Source organism: Sus scrofa, chromosome 14 (genome assembly GCF_054392235.1).
Source record: "Sus scrofa isolate SSC_HxYL_T2T_F1_AM1 chromosome 14, Sscrofa_HxYL_maternal_Yorkshire_Landrace_v2.0, whole genome shotgun sequence".
NCBI lineage: Eukaryota > Metazoa > Chordata > Mammalia > Artiodactyla > Suidae > Sus > Sus scrofa.
In genome coordinates, this window is record NC_139396.1 from 88,806,718 (window position 1) to 88,828,520 (window position 21,803).

The following is a 21,803-nucleotide window of genomic DNA, read 5'->3' on the forward strand; positions in this document are numbered from 1 at the left end:
TTACTTAATATTTACTTTAAACATTAGCCTGGTATCATAATGGAAGGAAGCATTTTTTTTTTTTTTTTCCCCTAGGGCCGCACCACAGCGTATGGAGGTTCCCAGGCCTAGGGGTCTAATTGGAGCTGTAGCCGATGGCCTACGGCAGATCCGAGCCTCGTTGTGACCTATAGCACAGCTCACGGCAACACCGGATCCTTAACCCACTGAGCAAGGCCAGGGGTCGAACCTGCAACCTCATGGTTCCTAGTTGGATTTTTTAACCACTGGGCCACGACAGGAACTCCTGGAGGGAAGCATTTTAACCAGATTGTTAACACAATTTTTTCTGAAATAATTATTGCTTTCCTACTTTTCTGTCTTGGTGGGCATTTATTTGTTCCTCTTGTGGCTCTGGAGCAAATTCATTAACAGGCAATCAGATTAAAATGTTTATTCTTTCAAAATAACTTCCTTTAAGGCTCAGATTTTAAGTTGAGAAATGTGAGAAGTACTTTGACAGGGTGTTAAATTTTCGGCACTTTGGGAACTCAGTGTCCTTGGGCATCTTCTGTCATGTTATAGTTCAAGGTTCTACAAAGGGAGGCATTCTAGTTGGGATAAACTTGTGAAACTGTTCCATTTGTTAAGAAAGTGGATTTAAAGTAGACTGGTTCAGATAGGGAGGCACACGTATGCAGATGTAATGGGAGGGATGTCTAGGGAAATTCATCCACACAGTCACAGTGAGAGAATGTTTCATCAGGCTTAAACATGAGCAAAAGGAAAAAACAGTATGTGTTCAAGTCTACAGACTTAATGTAGGAATAAAAGACAAAAAGTTGAGCAATGGTTGAATAACCAGCTGTTTTGGGGAGGGAGCATCTCTCTCTCAAAAACTCTCATAGAACATCATTAAAATATTTGGATTAAGATTAGACAGAAAGTACTGCCTGTAGTACTTGCGAAGAGGTAAGGAGGAATTCAGTGTATGAGGTGTACCAAAAGGTGTATAGTGAGTAAGAGATAAAAATGTGCTCCCTGTTAATACTTATTTATACCCCCATCTTGCTCCAGACAAGATACAAAAGGGCTAACTTACAGAGGAACACAGCAAAATGCAAAATCCATAGAAAGACAAAATGGGGAAGGACCAGGGGTTTAGTTCGCAAAATGCGTCATGAGTTCCTGCATACTTGATAGCAGGGGAACATGGCCTTAAGCTTTCCACCAGTCAGCTCAAGAGAGGAAAATAATGGATTTTTACAGTGATTATTTAAATTCATACAAATTAAGTCACCTAGATCAGAGAAAGAAGTTAATTGAGTTACTGACCATTTTTCATCTTCATAAATGTCATGATATTGCCTGCAGCTACTTGATTATAAATATGTCAGTAAATCCCTAGGGCTTTCTACTATCAGATTCATATTAGGCTGATGGCATAGCTCAGAAACAGTTCAATAAAAGTAATTGTATAGGAGGCCAAAATGATCATCCCAGTACTAATGCAGGTAAAAAGTCATTGTTAGTCTCTTGATATTTTTGTGAGCATAATATGAGTAATAGGGTTTTGACAGGTTCTTGTTTTATTTTAATCCTCCCTGATACTGTGTTTCTGGTTACACCATCTTTACTTCCATAATTGTGAAATCTGTAGAGATTTTAAATAACTAGTGCCTACAAGATGAAATGTGGAATATCTACATTTGATTACCACTGATAGCTTTTTTGGAGCAATTAAGAATCTTTTTTTCTTTTTAAATCTTCACTTTCTTTGCAGAAGGAGGATAACTAGCAGAATTGCTTCTAAGACCAGTTCTCCTTGTCATATGAGGAGTATTAAAACTGTTCCTTTGATCTGTTAGTTACAAAGCAAAGGTGCTCAGATATTAATAAGCCTCTTTTTTTTTTCAAACCAGCCTATCTTTCTGAAGCAATGAAGCTGACACAGTCTGAGCAGGTGAGATGCTGTAATACTTCCAACAAGGGTTAGAAGAATTCTCTTGTGGTGACTTGAATTGTGTGTAAAATGAAGCGTTGTGCCCCTTCCCCAAACACTGCAGTCAAAAATACATAAAATACACAAGAGATGAGTCCTTCAGAGAGGAAATGAAAACTTAGTGAACTGCTGTTGCTGGACCAGACACGGCCTGCAGAGACTGCCACCCTTTTTCCTAGGGGTTATCCATAGATCATAAATGGCCGGGTGTGTCCTTCAGAGACCCCTCTGAGGGCCTTTCCTGATCATTAGCTCACAGTATGCAAGCGTTCTGGCCAAGGGGAAGCCACTTTGGCCTTCCCTTTGCTTGTCAAAGATAATTTAAATCTGGACCTGTCTTTTCCTAAATTCCCAAGCTCTTGTACTTTTAAATTTGTTTCACCAGTGGCTTTAAATTATCTTCTGCGTTGGGGGAGGGGGAGACTGCCTAGGTTTTTAAAATAGCACTTTCCAAAGTTGAATCTTTATCCAAAGGTGATTTCCTGATTATAAAAGTGGCAGGTACACGGGAGGTACTTGGTAAATGTTCGATTGTATTAAGGAGATTTGAAGGGATATAAGTGGCCAGGACACACACACACACACACACACACACACCACACACACACACACATACACACACACCACACACCACACACACACACACAGTCTTGGTAAATGTTTGATTGTATTAAGGAGATTTGAAGGGATATAAGTGGCCAGGACACACACACACACCACCAGTTCCTCAGACTGAACAAAGAGAACCTAAAAGTTGTTTTCCATTCTGTGCACTTGCCTTTGACTGTCCAGCACTGCTTGTGTTAGTCATGTAGTAAGAGATGTGCATTGAGCCCTTGTTGGTGGGCAAGCCTTTAGCTAGACTTTAACTAGAATTACAGTCTAAAGGGGTACTTTTCTAATTTTAAGCTGAGAACAAATAGCACTGCTGAGTGGTAAGGCACGTTCAGTAAAGGTCTGATTCATTGTGTTGATTTGAAATTGGAATAGGACATCTGAGTCTCTGAATGAATGCTGTTTTGTCTATGAATAAAAATGTTATCTGACCTAAAAAGACTTTGTTATTTTGAAAAATGTTTGAGGTTCTCTCGAACTGCAAACATAGTAGTATATAAAGCAATTTTTAAGTGTTAACTGGGTTATTCAGAAAGAAAGGTACGGAAATAGTAATTACAGGACATTACTACAGAGACTTACAGTGTTCCATTATCCCTGTAGGCTCATTTATCACTGGAACTGCAAAGGGAGAGCCACATGAAACAGCTCCTTCTCATCCAGGAAAGGTGGAAGAGGGCCAAGCGGGAGGAAAGGCTGAAAGCCCAGCAGAGCTCAGACAAGGACGCAGCTGCCCAGCTTCAGGCATCTCACAAACCCTCTGCTGAGGATGCAGATGGCCAGAACCCCCTCCTCTCTCAGAGGTATAGCCCTTCCACAGAGAAGCACTTGCCTGAAATTCAGGGGGTCTTTGACAGGGAGCCAGACACACTACTATTTTTACTTCAGCAGAAGAGTGAGCCAACGGAGCTGTGCATTGGAAGCAAAACCCCCAAAGATGATAAAACAATTATAGAGGAGCAGGCAACCAAAATTGCAGATTTGAAGAGGCATGTGGAATTCCTTGTGGCTGAGAATGAAAGATTAAGGAAAGAAAATAAACAGCTAAAGGCTGAAAAGGCCAGACTTCTGAAAGGCCCAGTAGAAAAGGAGCTTGATGTAGATGCTGATTTTGTAGAAAAATCAGAGTTGTGGAGCTTGCCACCACATTCAGAAACTGCCACAGCCTCTTCAACCTGGCAGAAGTTCGCTTCAAATCCTGGGAAAGCCAAGGATATTCCAATACCCAACCTTCCTCCCTTGGATTTTCCATCTCCAGAACTGCCCCTTATGGAGCTCTCTGAGGATATTTTGAAAGGACTTATGAATAATTAAAATGGAAGCCCAGAGAAGAGGTGAAAAGAGGAAATAATAGAGTAATATAGTTAATCCAGTAAAAATAAAAAAGGGAAAACCACATGCAAGGATAATCCCAGAGATACTCCATCATCTGGCGCACGTGGAGACGAGGCATTGCCAGGACTTGGAAACAGTCACTGTGAAATGTATCGTGCATCTGATTTACTGACTTGAGTTCATGATTTCGGACTTGGCAGACACTCTGCTCTCGGAGGTTCACTTTCTCCTGATACAAACCAAATGGCTACCTGGAATAATTTTTTCAAGCAACAATTATCTTTCCTATCTTCAGGGTCAAAAATGCATAAAAGTATGTTATATGTAATTAATCTGTAATGCCATAAATGATAATGTAAAACCTAAATAATATGGTGGCCCGAGGGGCTGCCTTGTATTTGAAACATGCTTTCTATCATGCATTGAGTATATATGCATCTTGTTATGCACATTTTGTTTGTTTAAAAAGGTAAGACACACCTTTCTAGAAGAAACTGTGTGCCACACTTTGCACTATTCATAACATGATGATAACCTCAAGACTATCAGGAGAAATATTTAAATTTCCATTTTATGAAGAAAGGAACCAAATTATTAGTTACGCTTTTTTTAAAAAAATTACCAGTTTACATGATTAATCAGGGTGCATTTTAAGTTCTAACTTTTTTTTGTTTATTGTATAATGCATCATTTGAAAATACCAAGGGAAATATCCTTTTGTTTTTAATGATGCATGAGTGGAAGTAATGCTAGTTGGCAGTATTTGATTGTAAAGTCAATAAAGTAATTGTATTTTATACCTTTGTTGAATGTGGTTGGTAGATAAAAAGCAAGTTTTATACAGCTTCTGTGTTGGAAATTTTGAATATGAATTTGAAGAAAACCTGTCAAACAGTAGCTTTGGTATGTGAAAGGTTTTTCTTCAGTGTTTGTAGTCAGTTTCCCCTACAACCAGGGTGAAACAGAACAATGAAGTTCTGAGTTTACACGTATCCCCAGCCTTCTTCTTGCACTAGCACGTGTGGAAAATGCCCCCGCTGGGTACAGACACCCCTGGGCACCTGATTCCCAAGTCAGAGCTGAGCGGCTGTGAAGCACCACAGACACCCTCCTCTCGTCAGAGTCCGCTGACAATCCAGGAGTGGGAAGAAGCTGTAAGTGAAGCATTTGGGTATAAGCCACTGGGTGTGTTTAAAGCATAGCCTTAATTTATTGGGAAGGGAGATTGTGACAGTGACAGAAATATGAAACCATTCTGGCTGTAGGGAATGGGGTACATTTGGGTTAAGGGGGTAGGGATGGGCTCACATGTGAAGCAGTGAAACCAGCAGAAGTCTGATTAGATGAAGTGACCATGCAGAAGCCACTGTTTTCCCCCATCTGTCTCATCTTGTTGCAGATGAAACCAAAAATAAACTAGCTTCTTAAAATGTCTTCAGAGTTCTATCCTCTGTTCTGTTAACTGTCCATCTATCTCAATGTTGTAGTAGCCTGGACTCTGAGAATACTTACTTGGCTTGCCTAACCTTCTTTATAAAACTTCAGATTAAAAGATTGTGTCAGCTCTATAAGCCTAGATATATCTGATGTCTGTGGAAAAAAAAAGGCAAGGAGTTAGAAGCCCCATTTTGTGTCTTTTGTAAGACTGCTATTGTGCGGGTGCCTAGCATTTTTATGCCCTGCATGACCAGCATTGGGAAGAGAGCGCCTTTCATATGAAATTGTCCTTTTCCAACATGGAAAACATGTTTTGAGTGTGTTCCAAGCTAGTTAAGCCCACTGCAAGCATCTAGGGCTCAGACAGCATTTGGCAACTTAGCAGATCTATCAGCCTAGCTGTTTGGCCTTTAAAAATGAGCTTTGTCATGTTTTGACATGTATTTTACAGGCCCCTGTTCTGTGCATTGCCACCAACAAATACATGTTAAATGGACTAATTTTACTTTTCCATTGTCCTTGAAGCTTTCAGTCATACTTTCTTGTACGCTTTTATTTAAAAAGTTAGAGCTGATTTATAGTGTTGTGCCAATTCCTGCTGTATAGCAAATGACCCAGTCATATATATTTATACTCTTCTCATGTTATCTTCCGTTATGTTCTTTTATCCCTTTTGCCCTCTTGATTGATCTTGTTTCTAAGTATTGTGTTCATGTCTGTCAGCACGTGTGCATGTACCTTTCGACCAGATGACTTGATACCTTTGCAGCAGCCTAGCACAAGTATCTCCATGGAGTTGGTCCTTAAAACAACACTTGTTCCTCAAGGCACATGGCCCATCTCCTAGCTAGAGTTTTTAGTTGTGTATTCTCTGTCTTGATTCAGGACCCTGAAAGGGGTTTAAGGAAACGTTGTTTCGAGTAAAGGAAAATGCATTATGCATGTAGCAGAGGTTGGGCAGGCTCTTGTCCTTCCTGCCTTAGTGGCAGCCTCTTGCTTTTGAACTCAGTTAAGTATCTGGGCATTAGAAAGGCTAGTCTGAAGTCTGTATTTTCACTTTTTACAGAATGTCAACAAAACACAAATTTTTTTTTCAGAAAGTTAGTCCTATATAGAAGCAGTCTTAGCTGTACAGCTATAGTAACCATAGGTAAATTCATTCCTCAGAAACCATGCTTAAGATGGAATAAGAACATAGCTTATTTGCAAAATGGTTCTCCAAGCTATTGTCTAGTGTTTTATTACAAGGTTATTGAAATAATGAAAATATCGTCTCCAGGTAAGTCAATTCAGAAGATTAACTACATTATCTTTATTCTTTTAACATTTTCTAGGCACTGTTTTTGTTTTCTTTTTCTTTTCCAGCACTGCACCAGTATGGCATATGAAAGTTTCCAAGCTAGGGGTCGAATCAGAGCTGTAGCTGCTGGCATATGCCACAGCCACAGCAATGTCAGATCTGAGCTGCATCTGTGACCTACAGTACAGCCTGTGGCAATGCCAGATCCTTAACCCACTGACTGAGACCAGGGATTAAACCACCCTCATGGTACTAGTCAGGATCATAACCTACTGAACCACAATGGGAACTCCCAGGCACTTTTTAAATTGAAGTATAGTTGATTTACAGTATTAGTTTCAGGTGTACAACATAGGGCTTTGATATTTTTACAGATGATACTTTATCTAAAGCTACAGGAGTTCAGTGGCTGTGGTGTAGGCCAGCAGCTGTAGCTCTGATTTGACTCCTAGCCTGGAACCTCCATGTGCTGCTGTGAGTGCAGCCCTATAAAGCAAAAAAAAAAAAAGTTATATGAGTTCCTTGGTGACCTAACAGGTTAAGAATCCGGCCTTTATCATTTTATCATTGCAGTGGCTGTAGTTGCTGCTGTAGTACGGGTTTGATCCCTGGCCTGGAAACTTATATTATAAAATATTGGCACAACAGGATCAGCAATGTCTCTGCAGTGCCAGGTCACAGGTTCGATCCCTGGCCCAGCACAGTGGGTTAGAGGATCTGGCATTGCCCCAGCTGTGGTGTAGGTCAAAACTGCATCTTGGATCTGATCCCTGAACCAGGAACTCCAATTGCTGCCAGGTGGCCAAAAATGAAAAAAATATATATTGGCTGTATTCCCTGTGCTGTACAATACGTCCTTGTGGCTTATTCATTTGTACCTCTTGCTTTTTTTTTTTTTTTTTTTTTTTAAGGCTACACCTGTGGCATGTGGAAGTTCCCAGGCTAGGGGTTGAATTGGAGCTACAGCTGCCAGCCTATGGCACAGAGCAACGCAGGATCTGAGCCATGTCTGCAACCTTTACGCCAGAGCCCACGGCAACGCTCAATCCTTAACTCACTGAGCGAGGCCAGGGATCGAACCCATGTCCTCATGGATATTAGTCCATGACGGAAACTGCCATCTGAACCTCTTAATCCACTACCCCTACCTCTGCCCTCCCCACTTGCCTCTCCACAGTGGTAACCAGGATCCTATATCTGAGTCTGTTTGTTGAATTCGTTTATTCTTTTAAGTGATAACAGAGTATTTGTCTTTCTCTGATGTATTTCTGTAAGCATGACACCCTTCTGGTCCATCCATGTTATTGCAAATGGCCATATCTTCATTGTTTTTATGGCTGAATAATATGCCATTGTACCTAGGCCAGATCTTTCTTCATTCCTCTCTTGGGCACTTAGATTGCTTCTGTATTTTGGCTATTGTAAATAATGCTGTGAGCACTAGAGTGCGTGTATCTTTTGGAGTTAGTGTTTTCATTTTCTTTGGATATATACCCAGGAATGGAATTGCTGGATTATATGGTTTTAATGAGTGCACCAACTTAATTGCCACCAGTGTCCCAGGGTTACCTTTCCCCCATATCCTCTTCTACATTTGCAGGCTGCTTTTTTTCTAATATGGGTGCAACTGCAGCACATGGAAGTTTCTGGGCCAAGGATCAAATCTGAGCTACAAATGTAACCTGCATTCTTCCATCCTTTAACCCGCTGCTCCAGGCTGGGGATGGAACAGGCACCTCAGCAGTAGGATTCTACAGTGGGAACTCCTGTGGGCTTGTTTTTTTTTTTTTTTTATCTTGTTTTGTTTTTTGATGATAGCCATTCCGATGGGTGCGAAGTGCCATCTCTTGGTTTTGAGTTTTTTCCTGATTAGCAATGTTGAGCATCTTCTCATGATGCTTCTCATGCCTGTCTGACATCTGGAAAGATTTCTATTCAGGTCTTCTGTCCACTTATAATTTGGTTTTTAAAATATTGATGTTTATATATTTTAGGTTATTAACCCTTTATTGCCAGTATTTTCTCCCATTCATTGAGGTTGTCTCTTCATTCTGTCATTGGTTTCCTTTGCTGTGCAAAAGCTTTTTTTGCGGGGGGGGCGGGGGGAGGGGGTCTTTTGTCCTTTCAGGGCCGCTTCTGTGTCATATGGAGGTTCCCAGGCTAGGGATCTAATTGGAGCTGTAGCCACTGGCCTATGCCAGAGCCACAGCAACAAGGGATCCAAGTCATGTCTGAGCAAGGCCAGGGGGCAAACCCAAAACTTCACGGTTCCTAGTCGGATTCATTTCCACTGAGCCAAAACGGGAACTTTCTTTTTTTCCTCTTTTTAGCCACACCCCAAGTTAGGGGTTCAATTGGCAACTGTAGCCGCCAGCCTACACCGCAGCCACAGCCACAACAGGTCTGAGCTGCATCTTTGACCTATACCATAGCTCAGGGCAATGCCAGATCCTTAGCCCATTGAATGTCCAGGAATCTAACCCATGTCCTCTGGATGCTAGTTGGGTTCATTAACTGATGAGCCACAGCAGGAATTCTGCAAAAGCTTTTTTAAAATTAGGTTTTTGTTTTTTTTTCCTTGTTTCATTGAAGAGACAGAGCTAAAAAAAAAAATGTTGCTATGATTTATGGTGAAGCTTGTTCTGCTTCTGTCTGATAAGTTTTATGATTTCTAGTCTTACCATTTAGGTCATTAAAGAGCCCTTTGAGTTATTTTTTTGTGTAGCCTGAGAAAATGTTCTCATTTCATTCTTTCACTTGCAGCTGTCCAGTTTCCACAGCACCACATATTGAAGAGTCTTTTCTCTGTTGCATATTCTTTTTTTTTTTTTTTTTTTGTCTTTTGTCTTTTTGTTGTTGTTGTTGTTGTTGTTGTTGTTGCTATTTCTTGGGCCGCTCCCGCGGCATATGGAGGTTCCCAGGCTAGGGGTCAAATCGGAGCTGTAGCCACCGGCCTACGCCAGAGCCACAGCAACGCGGGATCCGAGCTGCGTCTGCAACCTACACCACAGCTCACGGCAACGCCAGATCGTTAACCCACTGAGCAAAGGCAGGGACCGAACCCGCAACCTCATGGTTCCTAGTCGGATTCGTTAACCACTGCGCCACGACGGGAACTCCCTGTTGCATATTCTTGATTCTTTTGTCACAGCTTGACCATAGGTCTGTGTGTTGTTTTGTGGGCTGTTCTGTTCCATTGATCTACATGTCTTTTTCTGCCTGTACCATATGGTTTGGTTACTGTAGCTTTGTAGTATGGTCTGAAGTCAGGGAGTGTGATCCCTCCAGCTTGGTTCTTTTTCCTCAGTATGCCTTGGTTGGTGCTTTTCATATTGATGTCATGGATGTCAATTTTTAGGGCCTTTAAAACATTATTAAAAAATTAAGGCCCATAAGGTTAGGAGTTTTGTGAAATTTTATACCAGTTTGGGAGCAGAGCCAGAAGAAACAAAGGTTTGACTAGCAGTCCTCTGCTGTTTATACTGGGCCACACTAGCGTTAAGATATCTAGTTTTCCTACCATGCCCAAGGGGCCTGGTCATTCAAACTTCTCTTCAGGTGCACATTATACCAGTGCCCCTCAGCTACTCTGCTTCTCAAGAAGTTGGAGACCACTCAATGAAAGTTGAGTGGTCTCCTGTCCTTATGATCGTATTCTAATGTCCATTTTCTGTGCTATCCCTTTTCATCTGTGAGAAGTTATGATTAAAACTTGTTTTAAAAGATGAATACTGGTGTGAGGTAGTTTGCAATAGGATGTGTTCATAATCTGTTTAAAGAAGGAAAACATGAACTGTAAAAATAATAAGCAGAGTTCCTGACATGATGCAGTGTGTTAAGACTCTGCCTGTTGCAGCTCAGTTTTGCTGGAGAGGCGTGGGTTTGATCCCTGACCCAGTGCAATGGGTTAAAAAGATCAGTGTTGCTGCAACTGTGGTGTAGCTGTGGCTTTTTTTTTTTGGTCTTTTTGCCATTTCTTGGGCTGCTTCCATGGCATATGGAGGTTCCCAGCTAGGATGAATCAGAAGCTGTAGCCACCACAGCAGTGCGGGATCCGAGCAGCATCTGTAACCTACACCACAGCTCATGGCAACGCTGGATCCTTAACCCACTGAGCAAGGGCAGGGACCGAACCCGCAACCTCATGGTTCCTAGTCATATTCGTTAACCACTAAGCCATGATGGGAACTCTATGGCTGTGGCTTGGAATCAGCCCCTGGTCTGGGAACTTCATATGCTATGAGTGCACTCATAAAAATTAAAAAAAAAAACAAAAAAACTATCATTTATTAAATCATAGACCAGTAGGCAATAAAGATCAAGTGATCTTTATCATATTTTGTCATAATCATAAGCCCAGGGTAGCCTAATTAGAGACCTCTACTGGAGCATGTAGCATTACTGTTTTTAAAAGGACTTTTTTTTTTTGGTCTTTTTAGGACTGCACCCATGACATATGGAAGTTACCAGAATAAGGGTCAAGTTGGAGCTTCAGTTGCTAACCTACACCACAGCCACAGCAAAGCTAAATCCCAGACGCATCTGTGACCTACGCCACAGCTCATGGCAACACCAGATCCTTAACCCACTGAGCAAGGCCAGGAATCGAACTCACGTCCACTGGATGCTAGTGGGGTTTGGAACTCCAGAACTTTTTATTGTCCCATTTGGAAGTGTCTTTTGTGTTTTTTTTAGGGGCACACCAGCAGCATATGGAGGTTCCCAGGCTAGGGGTCAAATCAGAGCTGTAGCTGCTGGTCTACACCACAGCCACTGCAATGTGGGATCCAAACTGCATCTGCGACCTACACCACAGCTCAGGGCAACACCCGATCCTTAACCCTTAATTGAGGCCAGAGATCAGACCTGCCAGGGATCAAACCTGCACCCTCATGGATGCTAGTCAGATTGATTTCTGCTGAGCCACTACAGGAACTCCAAGTGTCTTTTTTAAGAATCACTGTTGACCAAGAGTGCCATCTAGTGGACGGTAAGAAACTTGTTCTTGTTGGCTTTGTGGGTCAGCTGCAGAGTTAAGAGTTGGTCACTAGAAAATAGTCTCATATTCAGAGTGGTTTATAACTTTCTATAGGCAAAATAAAACAATTTTAAATCAGTGAATACAGGTACCAGGTATTTAATGAACACTTCCTTTTGCCACTAAAACTGTAAAATAGTGTAGTCTTCATGGAAGAAAGAACGTGGTCAGTGGATGGAGAAATGGCTTCCTAGGTAAAAAACCAGAGCATGGCGTTAGAAATGAGAAGGAAGACGTATGAGTAAGCTTGGTCAGAGTCAGCTAATGGTAAGACATGTAAGGAAACTTGTGGCTCAGATGGTCTGTCCTTCAATTTTCTCAGGGTGAGGTCCTGGTTTTGAGGAGTGGAAACTATTTGGGATATGCTTTCAAGGATTGCTCAGTAGCCACAAGGGTCCTAGTTCACTGAGCACAACAGAAAAAGCATCAGACACCAGACACAATATAGTAGATGACCATGTGACAAGGGGTGAACACCTGACTTGAAAAGTGCAAACTAATGGTTGGAAAGATGTGAACAGAGGAGTTGCTATTGTGGCTCAAGGGGGTTAAGATCCCAACATCGTTTCCATGAGGATGTGGGTTCGATCCCTGGCCTTGATCAGTGGGCAGGGATCCAGCTGTGGCAAGGCTGGATCCTGATCTGGGAACTTCCATATGCCACAGGTGCAGCCAGAAAAAGGGAAAGAAAAAAAGAAGTGAATGGCATGCTGAGACCAAAAACAGGGTGGCTTATGTGAAAGCAGAGTGCAGTAGACTAGTATGTCCAATGTGGTCCCTCAAAGACCCACAAATCAGGATGAACCAATGGTTTTTATTGGACTTTATGATGCTATGATTTTTAGGGATTGTAATGGGAAGTTATTGGCTGGCTTTTCCCCTTTACATCTGGAAAAGGTGAGCTAACAAAGTTTTGTAAAACAATTTTCTACAAAAAAAATTACTAGAAAATTTCGGTAAAGAGTTCCCCACACATGCCACATATAGTTTACTCATTTGCAAAGAGACTAGAAGACATAATACATTTATTAGGTTGGCTAAAATTGCAGTTGACAAAGAAAAGCACCTCAGGTTATCAGTGTCTCTGAGGTGTCTGATGTGAAAATAATCTGTACTGCACAAATATGAGGGAGATGAGAGTCCCTTGCCTGTGGTGTATCCTGGAAGGCACCTACTGAATTGTATAGGGATTTGTCACCTTGACATTCACCTCTTATAATGGCAGTACCAGAAGCAGCCCCTACCCCTCTGCTCTTCTAGAACGAGAGTTATGATTTTGAAAGTCACTTCTGAAAGTGTGTTAAGTCTCAGCTGACGTGTCTCTGGAAAAGGGCTGGAAGGCAAATGTGTCCACAATATTTGTTCTGTTCCTTGAAGAGTCCAAATACTGCCACCCTTCTGAAGACTTCCCTAAGGCAGTAAGTATCATAAGTAAGTATTAAACCTTTTCTGTATGTTTTGTACCTTAGTTAACTCTTGAACATAATTTAAACTGTGTGGGTCCATATATGTGGAATCAGAGGGCTGACTGTAAACTTAGGTGTGAATTTTTGACTGCATGGAGGTTGGCACCCCTAACTCCGTGTTGTTCAAGGGTCTGCTGTGCTTATTACATAGTATTTAGCATTGATGGCACAATCCTGAGCTTGCTAAGGATTATTTTTATCATATTACCAGTGCCAAATACATAAAAAATGCTGAATTATAAAAAAAAAAACCTTTCTCCCAACATCCCCCACATATTCTAACTTTCAAGGCACATGTGGCACTGATCCCTGCATGCCCTTCGTCGTGAACTCCTTCCACTTACTAAACCTGAAGACTTACCTTGGCTCTGTGGTTGTCTGTCCTGTGTTCTACAAAAGTTTGACAGGACCTGCAAGTCAGTTAGCACCCTCATTACTGGGTCCCCTGGCTCACTATACTGGCTCTGTCTGCACTGACCCAGCTATCCAGATCTGTCACTCCTCAAAATGCAGTCCAGCTCTGACCCACACAAGTAACACAGACCCTCCGTGTACCCTCCATTGACCCCAGGGCTGAGGTCTTTTTCAGAGAAAAAACACAGAAAAGACAAGCAGTCTTTCAGTCTTAGCTGCAGCTGGTTGGCTTCGTTACACAGAACTGACTGAAAAGCTTAAGTCAGCTGTGACAATGTCCCCAGCCAAGAAAGGGAAGTCACTTTGTATGCAGCCAAGTGACCCAGAGCTTACTAACATTTCATTTTTGTTTGAAAGTTACTTTGCTTTCACTGCAAGCGCCAGATGAGTTACTGTGAGAGCCAAGTACTTCACATTTTCTGTGTATAAACACATACACAGAGAAAATGTCCCTGCACCTTCCATGTGGTTTCAAGGTGTAAGTATCAAGGTTAATCTAATTAACCTTGATGCATAACCAGGAATGTCATAAATTTTGTAGTTTGGAAAGGTTTGAGCCTGAATCTTAGTCACAGGCCTGGTGGCATAAATCCTTATATCTCGGCTACTTGCTACAGCCCAATTCATAGTGCTTATACCAAACAGCTGTAGGCTTTTTTAATAATTTATTTTCCCACTTCCACGGCTGAAAATCCTGATCTGTTCTGGGCTCTAGAAATAGAACATACTGAATCTATAGTTCTGTATCTATAGTATTTGTTCATCAATACACTTTTCTTCTGAAGCTCACTAATCCTATCCAGATAACATTAAGCCCATATCCCATCTACCAAAGAGAAGTAACAGGAATGATTTGTACGGGTGCTACAATCCTAACCTGCACAGCAGAAGAGAAATGGATTTGAACACATGTAATTCATTCATCAGGAAAAGGAATTCATATTCAGGTCCAAATGACATCAGAATGAATTTAATAGGAAGGACCAAAATATTCAGCACAAGTTTCCCCTTCTAAAGTCTCCTTGATCTTAAAATTTTCAAATTATTCTACATATCCAATACTATTTCACTGTCTGGAGGAAATGGACACATTCAGCTGTCTTCACAAGTAAGGAGCATCTGAGCTAACCAAAAGGACGGAAGGAACAAGGTAAACAGATTAGTAACACACTTCCCCTGCCTTGTAAAAAGTCAATGAATGTCTTCAGTGACACAAACATTATGGTCCTCTCTCTTCACCCCCCCCCCACCCCCCGTTCCTTACCAAGAATTCAGTCACTAGCACAGCATTCAAACAATGGATAGAATATTCTCATCACACGAGTTTGCTCTGAAAGAAGCCACACTGCCAGGCTTCATCTTCAGCAAGTCTGTCAGGGTTGTAAGAATGGTTTAAAAATGGCTCAAGCAGGAGTTCCCGTCATGGCGCAGTGGTTAACGGATCCGACTAGGAACCATGAGGTTGCGGGTTCGGTCCCTGCCCTTGCTCAGTGGGTTAACGATCCAGCGTTGCTGTGAGCTGTGGTGTAGGTTGCAGACGCGGCTCGGATCCTGCGTTGCTGTGGTTCTGGCGTAGGCGGTGGCTACAGCTCCGATTTGACCCCTAGCCTGGGAACCTCCATATGCCGCGGGAGCGGCCTAAGAAATAGCAAAAAAAAAAAAAAAAAAAAAAAAGGCTCAAGCAACAGCAAGAGAAGCAAAAACTTTTTAGAAGAAAATTGACAAGGACTCTGGGCTCCTAGCACATTTTATAGGACCTACGCCAGAGGTCTACTCTAGAATCAGCATCATGGGCTTGAAGTTAATTTCACATCAAAATTAAATCTGATGGAATAAATCAAAGTGTTAAGGAAAAGATAGCATTAAATGAGTTAAAGTACAATTTGAAAAATGCTATTAAAAAGTCAAAAATGTACAAAAGAAGATGCATATAATCATTTTAACTATTCCTCAGCTTCCCTGCTCTCCTTTTAAAACTACTGGCCAAGCAGTCATCCATCGTATTAACCTTTTTTTTTTCCCCTTTTGTCTTTTTCTAGGACCACATTCAGGGCATATGGAGGTTCCCGGTCTAGGGGTCGAATCAGAGCTGTAGCTGCTGGCCTACCCCATGGGCCCAACAGCACCAAATTTAAGCCGTGTCTATAAACTACACCACAGCTCCCTGCAAGGCCAGATCCTTAACCCAAGTGAGCAAGGCCAGGGATTGAACTTGTGTCCTCAAGGATACTAGTCAGATTCACTTCCTCTGAGCCACAATGGGAACTCCATCCTATTAAATCATGATGGGAAAATGTCACTGTTCACATTCCTACCTGAACTTTTCTTGGAATACAGGGTGCCATAATAGCCTACTTGGAACCAAAAAATGGTGGACACAAGAAACAGGAAACTTACAAGGTCACTCAAAACAAAGGCTGCCAATTTTTTCTTTTAAGCCTATGTATTTTTGAGTAAGAAAACAATCCCTTTAATATCCTGCAGGTGTCAGTGGAGGGCTACATGTTTCCAGTAAAAATCAATAGGTTAGGGCTGCCTGAACCTCAAGCAACCAACTGATAAAGCCAAGATTCCAATTTCAAGCAACTTAACAAGGTCACACAGTAAGTAATAGAACTCATATTCAAGACAGGCTGACTTCAGGCTCTTCTCTGCCACCCTCTCCTTCCATCCCAACAGTATATTATTATAGCAGTTATCTCTGCTGTGAAAAACACTTACTTGAAATTGCTTGACCACATACTCTCATAATCAATCATGACTTTTGAAATTCGATGTACGAGAGTTCCTCTTTCAGTTAAATGCATTCGCAAATAACAAATGGAGTTTTATCTGCATTAATTTCATTAGCTGGGCCATAGTAAGTTGAAGGATTTATTTGTGATGGCCTGCAGAGTCTACAGAAACCTAAAAAAGCTTGTAAGAATAAAAAAACGGGAAATGTTCTGGGAGAGATCACTGTATCACAAGAAAATGCTGGTAGTCAACTTGATGATGATGAAACCCCCAGTAATATATGCATATCAAGAGGGAGAACTTAGACTAGCAAATTTTTGATAAAGTCCTTTTAATGGAAAATGTAAAACCCCTCTCAACTTTACAAAGCTGTATGTAACACTTGCACTTTAACAAATAAAAGCAAGCCAATGTTTTAAAAAAATACATCATTAAATGTATATATGTATATATTTACATAGCATATTAAGTTTAATATTTAGCTTTTAAAAGTTCACATAAATTTTACCAAAATGAGACAATTTTAAATAAATTACACCCTTTGAAAATGTTTAATTGTACAGTCAATAGCTTCAACAAAATATTGAAGTGTCTGTATTTAGTATCTACTTTATATATTTTTCTATTTTACAAATTTTACAATTATTTGGCAGTAATTTTCTGATTATGACATGTATGCTGTGCGATTCAGCAATTTCCCAAATGCAGGCAATAGCTGGTGTTTGTGTCCTATTCTCACAGTAACTGTCTCAATGTAGTGAAAAATATCAGTTATTTTAGTAAACTGTACAAGGTCACATTTACACTTGATCAACAATATAGCATAGAATTTTTGTATTTTTTTCCAAAAATAAATACATCATTTTAAATCTGGCATTTTCACAAACATCATATACACTATAATACAAAAACAGCTATGAACTGCTGCTTTTAAAATTTAGCTTGTTTTAATAACAATGAATCACAGGAGCTGTGACTATGCTATACCGCTGTGGTGTCAGTAACAAGTAATTACTACAAAGAGAATTTCTTGGCACTGATGGTTTATGAAGCTTAGGTCAGTGTACATACATATCAGCGTTCAAGAGTAGTTAATTCCAGTTCAGTGGCCTAAAAACATCAAACTGGACCCCACCTAGTTTTCTTCCATAGCCTCTACTTCATCTTCATGTATCTTCAAAGATCTCACCATTTCCTTGACTGCATGATACAAGATATTTTTAACCTGAAAGAGATGTTGGTATTTCTAATCACTTTAGCAGGAGAAAAATTAACATACAAAAACTGTGTCAATTAAAAAAAAAAAAAGTTAAACCAAAACTTAAAAGCTAATAGTCATATAATTAAATAAATACTGATGTTAATCTTTAGTCGTTACTGTAATGTGACAAACTGCAATGATGCTAACCTGTTATGTGTGTATCATAATTCTGAATATAAAAAGCCTGTAGAACAGGAGTTGCTTAGAAAACTCTTACCTGTAGTTTATCATCATAATTGATTTCTTCCTTCAAAAGTCTCAGTTCCTGTGTTAAATGAAATGACTGTACAAGATGTTCTGGAGACACAAAGTCTTCAGTTACCTGAATACAGCTGTGAAAATTCTGTACCTATTCCCAAAACAAAACCAGTAAAATATAAATTTTAGGAGGTGGGAATAAAGAGAAGCAATGTTGTCTATTAACAGTAAACACAAGAAACAATTCACCAGAGAACTTATTTTCTCCAAACATCAAATGCATTTCAAAGCAGAATACCACACTTTATGAGAAGGTTGTATTACTGAAAAGCTTCATGTAAAGTGACTTCGTGTAAATGGAGTATTTTTAAATGATGAAAAGAACTTTTCCAGGAATCCTTCACAGAGGCTGATAAATTAGACCCTAATTATTAATTTGGTCTAGGTGGGTTTTGGGGCATTACTTAAAAACACAACAAACCTAACTGGAAGGTACCTATTTTACCCATCAGTGCAGTCAATCTAGATGTCTGTTAGCGCTCCTTGGACTGTTCAACATTTGGTCATTTCACAGTTAACTTTCACACCAGAGAGTGGATTAAAGGAAATGAAACTTAGTTTGATTATTTGTGAGGAACTGGGGTGAAAACTGTAGCTCCAGACAGATCTACTGACCACAGCAGTTTAGAATTCAACCCAGGGTTTTTTTGTCTCTTTTCTTTCCCCTTTTATGCCTTTCAAATTTATCAATTTAAGATACCCTTCAAACTCTTATGGCTTCAGGAGTTGCTGTTGTGGCGCAGCGGAAATGAATCCGACTAGTAGCTATGAGGATGCAGGTTCCATCCCTGGCCTCGATCAGTGAGCTGTGGTGTAGGTTGCAGACACGGCTCAGATCCTGAGTTGCTGTGGCTGTGGTGTAGGCTGGCAGCTGTAGTTAGCCTGGGAACTTCCATATGCCGAAGGCATGGCCCTAAAAAAGAGAAAAAAGAAGAAGAAAAAAACCCTAAAGAAACTCTTGTGGCTTCAATACAACTGTTTGACAGTTCTCTCTCTTGAATAAATGGTTTTCTTAAGAAGCTAGTCAATTATGTTATTTGTTCAGCACATACAAACCAACTCTGCACTTTACTATTTCTTAGAACTGCTTTCTATCAATGTTCAGGATAAGGACAGAGAAAGGACCAAGCTTACCTAGTCTGGATTTTGTTTCCATTTGTCTTGTAGTGATATTAAGAAACACCACAGGAGTCCTGTTGTGGCGCAGTGGTTAACGAATCCGACTAGGAACCATGAGGTTGCGGGTTCGGTCCCTGCCCTTGCTCAGTGGGTTAAGGATCTGGCATTGCCGTGAGCTGTGGTGTAGGTCACAGATATGGCTCGGATCCCGCATTGCTATGGCTCTGGCGTAGGCCAGTGGCTACAGCTCCGATTAGACCCCTAGCCTGGGAACCTCCATAGGCTGCGGGAGCTGCCCAAGAAATAGCAAAAAGACAAAAAAAAAAAAAAAAAAAAAAAAAAAAAAAAAAAAAAACACCATAAAATTCCTGGGAAAGGCGAAATTAACTGAAAACTAAGCATTTACCTTTATTCTGATTTTTTAAAGTATGAAAACAAATTTAATTGGGAGAAATTAGAAGAGGGAGATGGTAAGTGTGGAATAGAGACTGTGGAAAAAATCTGACGTCAGAGTGATGAAATTCCAAAGGGGCTGGAATTCCTCCTCTGGGCGTTAATGACACCACCTGAACAGCTGCGGAAGTGCGTCGAATTCCTTATTCTTTAACTCAAGCACTGTGTCTCTACTGATAACTCAGTAGCATATATATATTAAACATTTTCTTCCTTTAATCATTAGGTTGTTGCTCTTCTGAGGATGAACATAGTGTACACAGTCTCACTGGATCTTCATTATGTGTCTGTGGAACAGATGCTCTATTTCACAGAGCAGGAAACTATGGATAACAGGTTCAGCACCTGTTCCAAGATAAATCAGCCAATAAATGTTAAGTCAACAGGACCACAGCTCCTGTGACATCTTGTCAAAAAGATGCTTTATAGTCCTACATAAACTCAGTCATACCAGCATATAGTCTCAAAATGCCCTCTCTCGTCTTATACATGCTGTGGGATTAAGTCTTTTTAAGTTCTAGCATTTACTGTTTTAACATATGTAGCTCTATTTTTTAGTAATTTCTCTCTTCATTGATATTCTAATAATTTTGTTCATATATCATTTGTTTGGTTTTCTTTAGTTCTTTGTCCACAGTTTCCTTTAGCTCTTTGAGCATATTTAAGGTAACTGACTCGAAGTCTATGTCTAGTAAGTCTGATGTCTGGCCTAACTCAGGGAAAGTTTTTATTGAGGCTTTTTCCCCCCCGCTATGAACGGACCACAGTTTCCTGTTTCTGCGTCTGCCTTGTGACTTTTTTAAAATAATTTTTACTTTTTTCCATTATAGCTGGCTTACAGTGTGCCTTGTGATTTTTTTGCTGAAAAACTGGACAGCTGAATACTATAAGGTGGTAACTTGGAGTCAGACTCTTCCTCTGCCTCAATGTTTGCTGCTATTGACTGATAAGGGCTGTAGTCATCCATTTGTTTTGTGACTTTTCCAAACTAATTTTGCAAAGACTGTATTTCTTGTTGGGTGGGATCGCTGACATCTCTGTTCCGTTATCTCAGGGGTCAGCCAGTGACCTGCAAGGTATTTCCTTAAAGGCCAAAATCAGATGCCCTTGTCTTCATTAAGCTTGATGTAAGTTTTGCATTAGTTTCCAGAGCTGTGAAAAAGTTGATTCTGTCAGTTTTTGCTGGTTTATGGCTCTTTTAAAATCATTTTTAGAAGAGTGACTTTTTTTTTTTTGGCTCTTTAGGAACCTATGGAGATTCCCAGGCTTGGGGTCCAATCAGAGCTACAGCTGCCAGCCTACACCACAGCCACAGCAACACAGGAACCAAGCCGAGTCTGCGAACTACACCACAGCTCACAGCAATGCTGGATTCTTAACCCACTGAGCAAGGCCAGGGATTGAACCTGCAAACTCATGGTTCCTAGACAAATTCATTTCCGCTGTGCCACGATGGGAACTCCTAGAATAGTGACTTTTATTAGTGGTTACCAGTTGCTATTATGTTTCCTAATGATCTCAACCTGATCTATTTTAATGAAGGATTTAAGCATTAGTTTGAAGAGGCAAGGTTCAGTTTTAAAGCAGAACTTTATTTTCTTTTTCTTTCTTTTTTTTTTAGGAAAGCAGAACATATTAGAACTTCCCATTCCACTTAACCCTTTTTGGGGCCATCTTTGAGTCATTAATATGTCACTTCCTTGGTAGATGGTTTATTCATACTAGCCTTAAAGGATTAGTTATAACCATAAACAGGTAATGTTATGAAAATGTGACTTTTGTGTTCATAGTACGAAGGTTAATATCTTGACACTGAGACTGCCATATACACAGTAACCTATGAGAACTTAAGAGCACAGAGATTTTTGCCTAAGTCCTTTTAGTCATATGAATGCAGAAAATTTACAACTTAGCAATATAATACTCATTATGAATGGCCAAATACAATCAATTAAATAGTTAAGTACAAGATTAACAGTTGAGATTTTGTGTTACTTTTTTAAAAGGACTGCTGTTTAAATCTAAAAGGTACTCTAAACCTCAGGGTGCTAGAACTTAAATTAAATCCTGGTGGTCAGGATCCGACTCTGTCTACGAAAATACACTGGGGCTGCATAGATTGAACCATGTTTTTCTTATACTATAACAAGGGCTGTGATACTTTGCCTCAGTTTGCCAAGATAGACATCTGAATGCCCCTACACAGAAAGAGGTCCACCCCAACCCCTTCTGCCTTAAAGTGAATACTGTTGACAAAAAGATGGTGATTCTTCTCTAGCACTGCTAGTTTGTCATGTCATGCAGTATCACTGGGTCCAAAGTTGTCTGATTAGATACCTTGGGTTTTTAAGGGCCTTTGATTTGTGTGGTTCTCAAAGTGTGGTTCCTGG

The 21,803-nt window shown here is 40.5% G+C and overlaps 3 protein-coding genes and 1 long non-coding RNA gene across 43 annotated transcripts in view; 3 read left to right on the forward strand and 1 right to left on the reverse strand.

Moving 5' to 3' along the window:
- Positions 1 to 5,365, forward strand: part of NRBF2 (nuclear receptor binding factor 2) — a 39,117-nt gene extending 33,752 nt beyond the window's left edge. For 2 of the 4 annotated variants that reach the window (XM_013983288.3, XM_001925540.6), the window contains 2 exons: positions 1,902 to 1,942; positions 3,200 to 5,365. In XM_013983288.3, the coding sequence (XP_013838742.3) occupies positions 1,902 to 1,942; positions 3,200 to 3,910 (752 nt within the window). In that variant the 3' untranslated portion in view covers positions 3,911 to 5,365. Of the gene's footprint in view, positions 1 to 250; positions 1,943 to 3,199 lie in introns of all 4 variants that reach the window. The other 2 variants (XM_084997057.1, XM_084997058.1) reach the window with 2 other exon arrangements.
- Positions 1 to 21,803, forward strand: part of ZNF365 (zinc finger protein 365) — an 831,894-nt gene that overhangs the window by 764,905 nt on the left and 45,186 nt on the right. The gene's annotated exons all lie outside the window — the stretch shown is intronic.
- LOC102165048 (uncharacterized) overlaps positions 1 to 21,803 on the forward strand; it is a 1,242,341-nt gene that overhangs the window by 102,262 nt on the left and 1,118,276 nt on the right. The gene's annotated exons all lie outside the window — the stretch shown is intronic.
- The window catches only part of JMJD1C (jumonji domain containing 1C), a 325,118-nt gene continuing 319,951 nt past the window's right edge, over positions 16,637 to 21,803 (reverse strand). For all 37 annotated transcript variants that reach the window (XM_021073670.2, XM_021073664.2, XM_021073659.2 and 34 more), the window contains 2 exons: positions 17,801 to 17,932; positions 16,637 to 17,547 (listed from right to left, as the gene is read on the reverse strand). In XM_021073670.2, the coding sequence (XP_020929329.2) occupies positions 17,458 to 17,547; positions 17,801 to 17,932 (222 nt within the window). In that variant the 3' untranslated portion in view covers positions 16,637 to 17,457. The remainder of the gene's footprint in view (positions 17,548 to 17,800; positions 17,933 to 21,803) is intronic.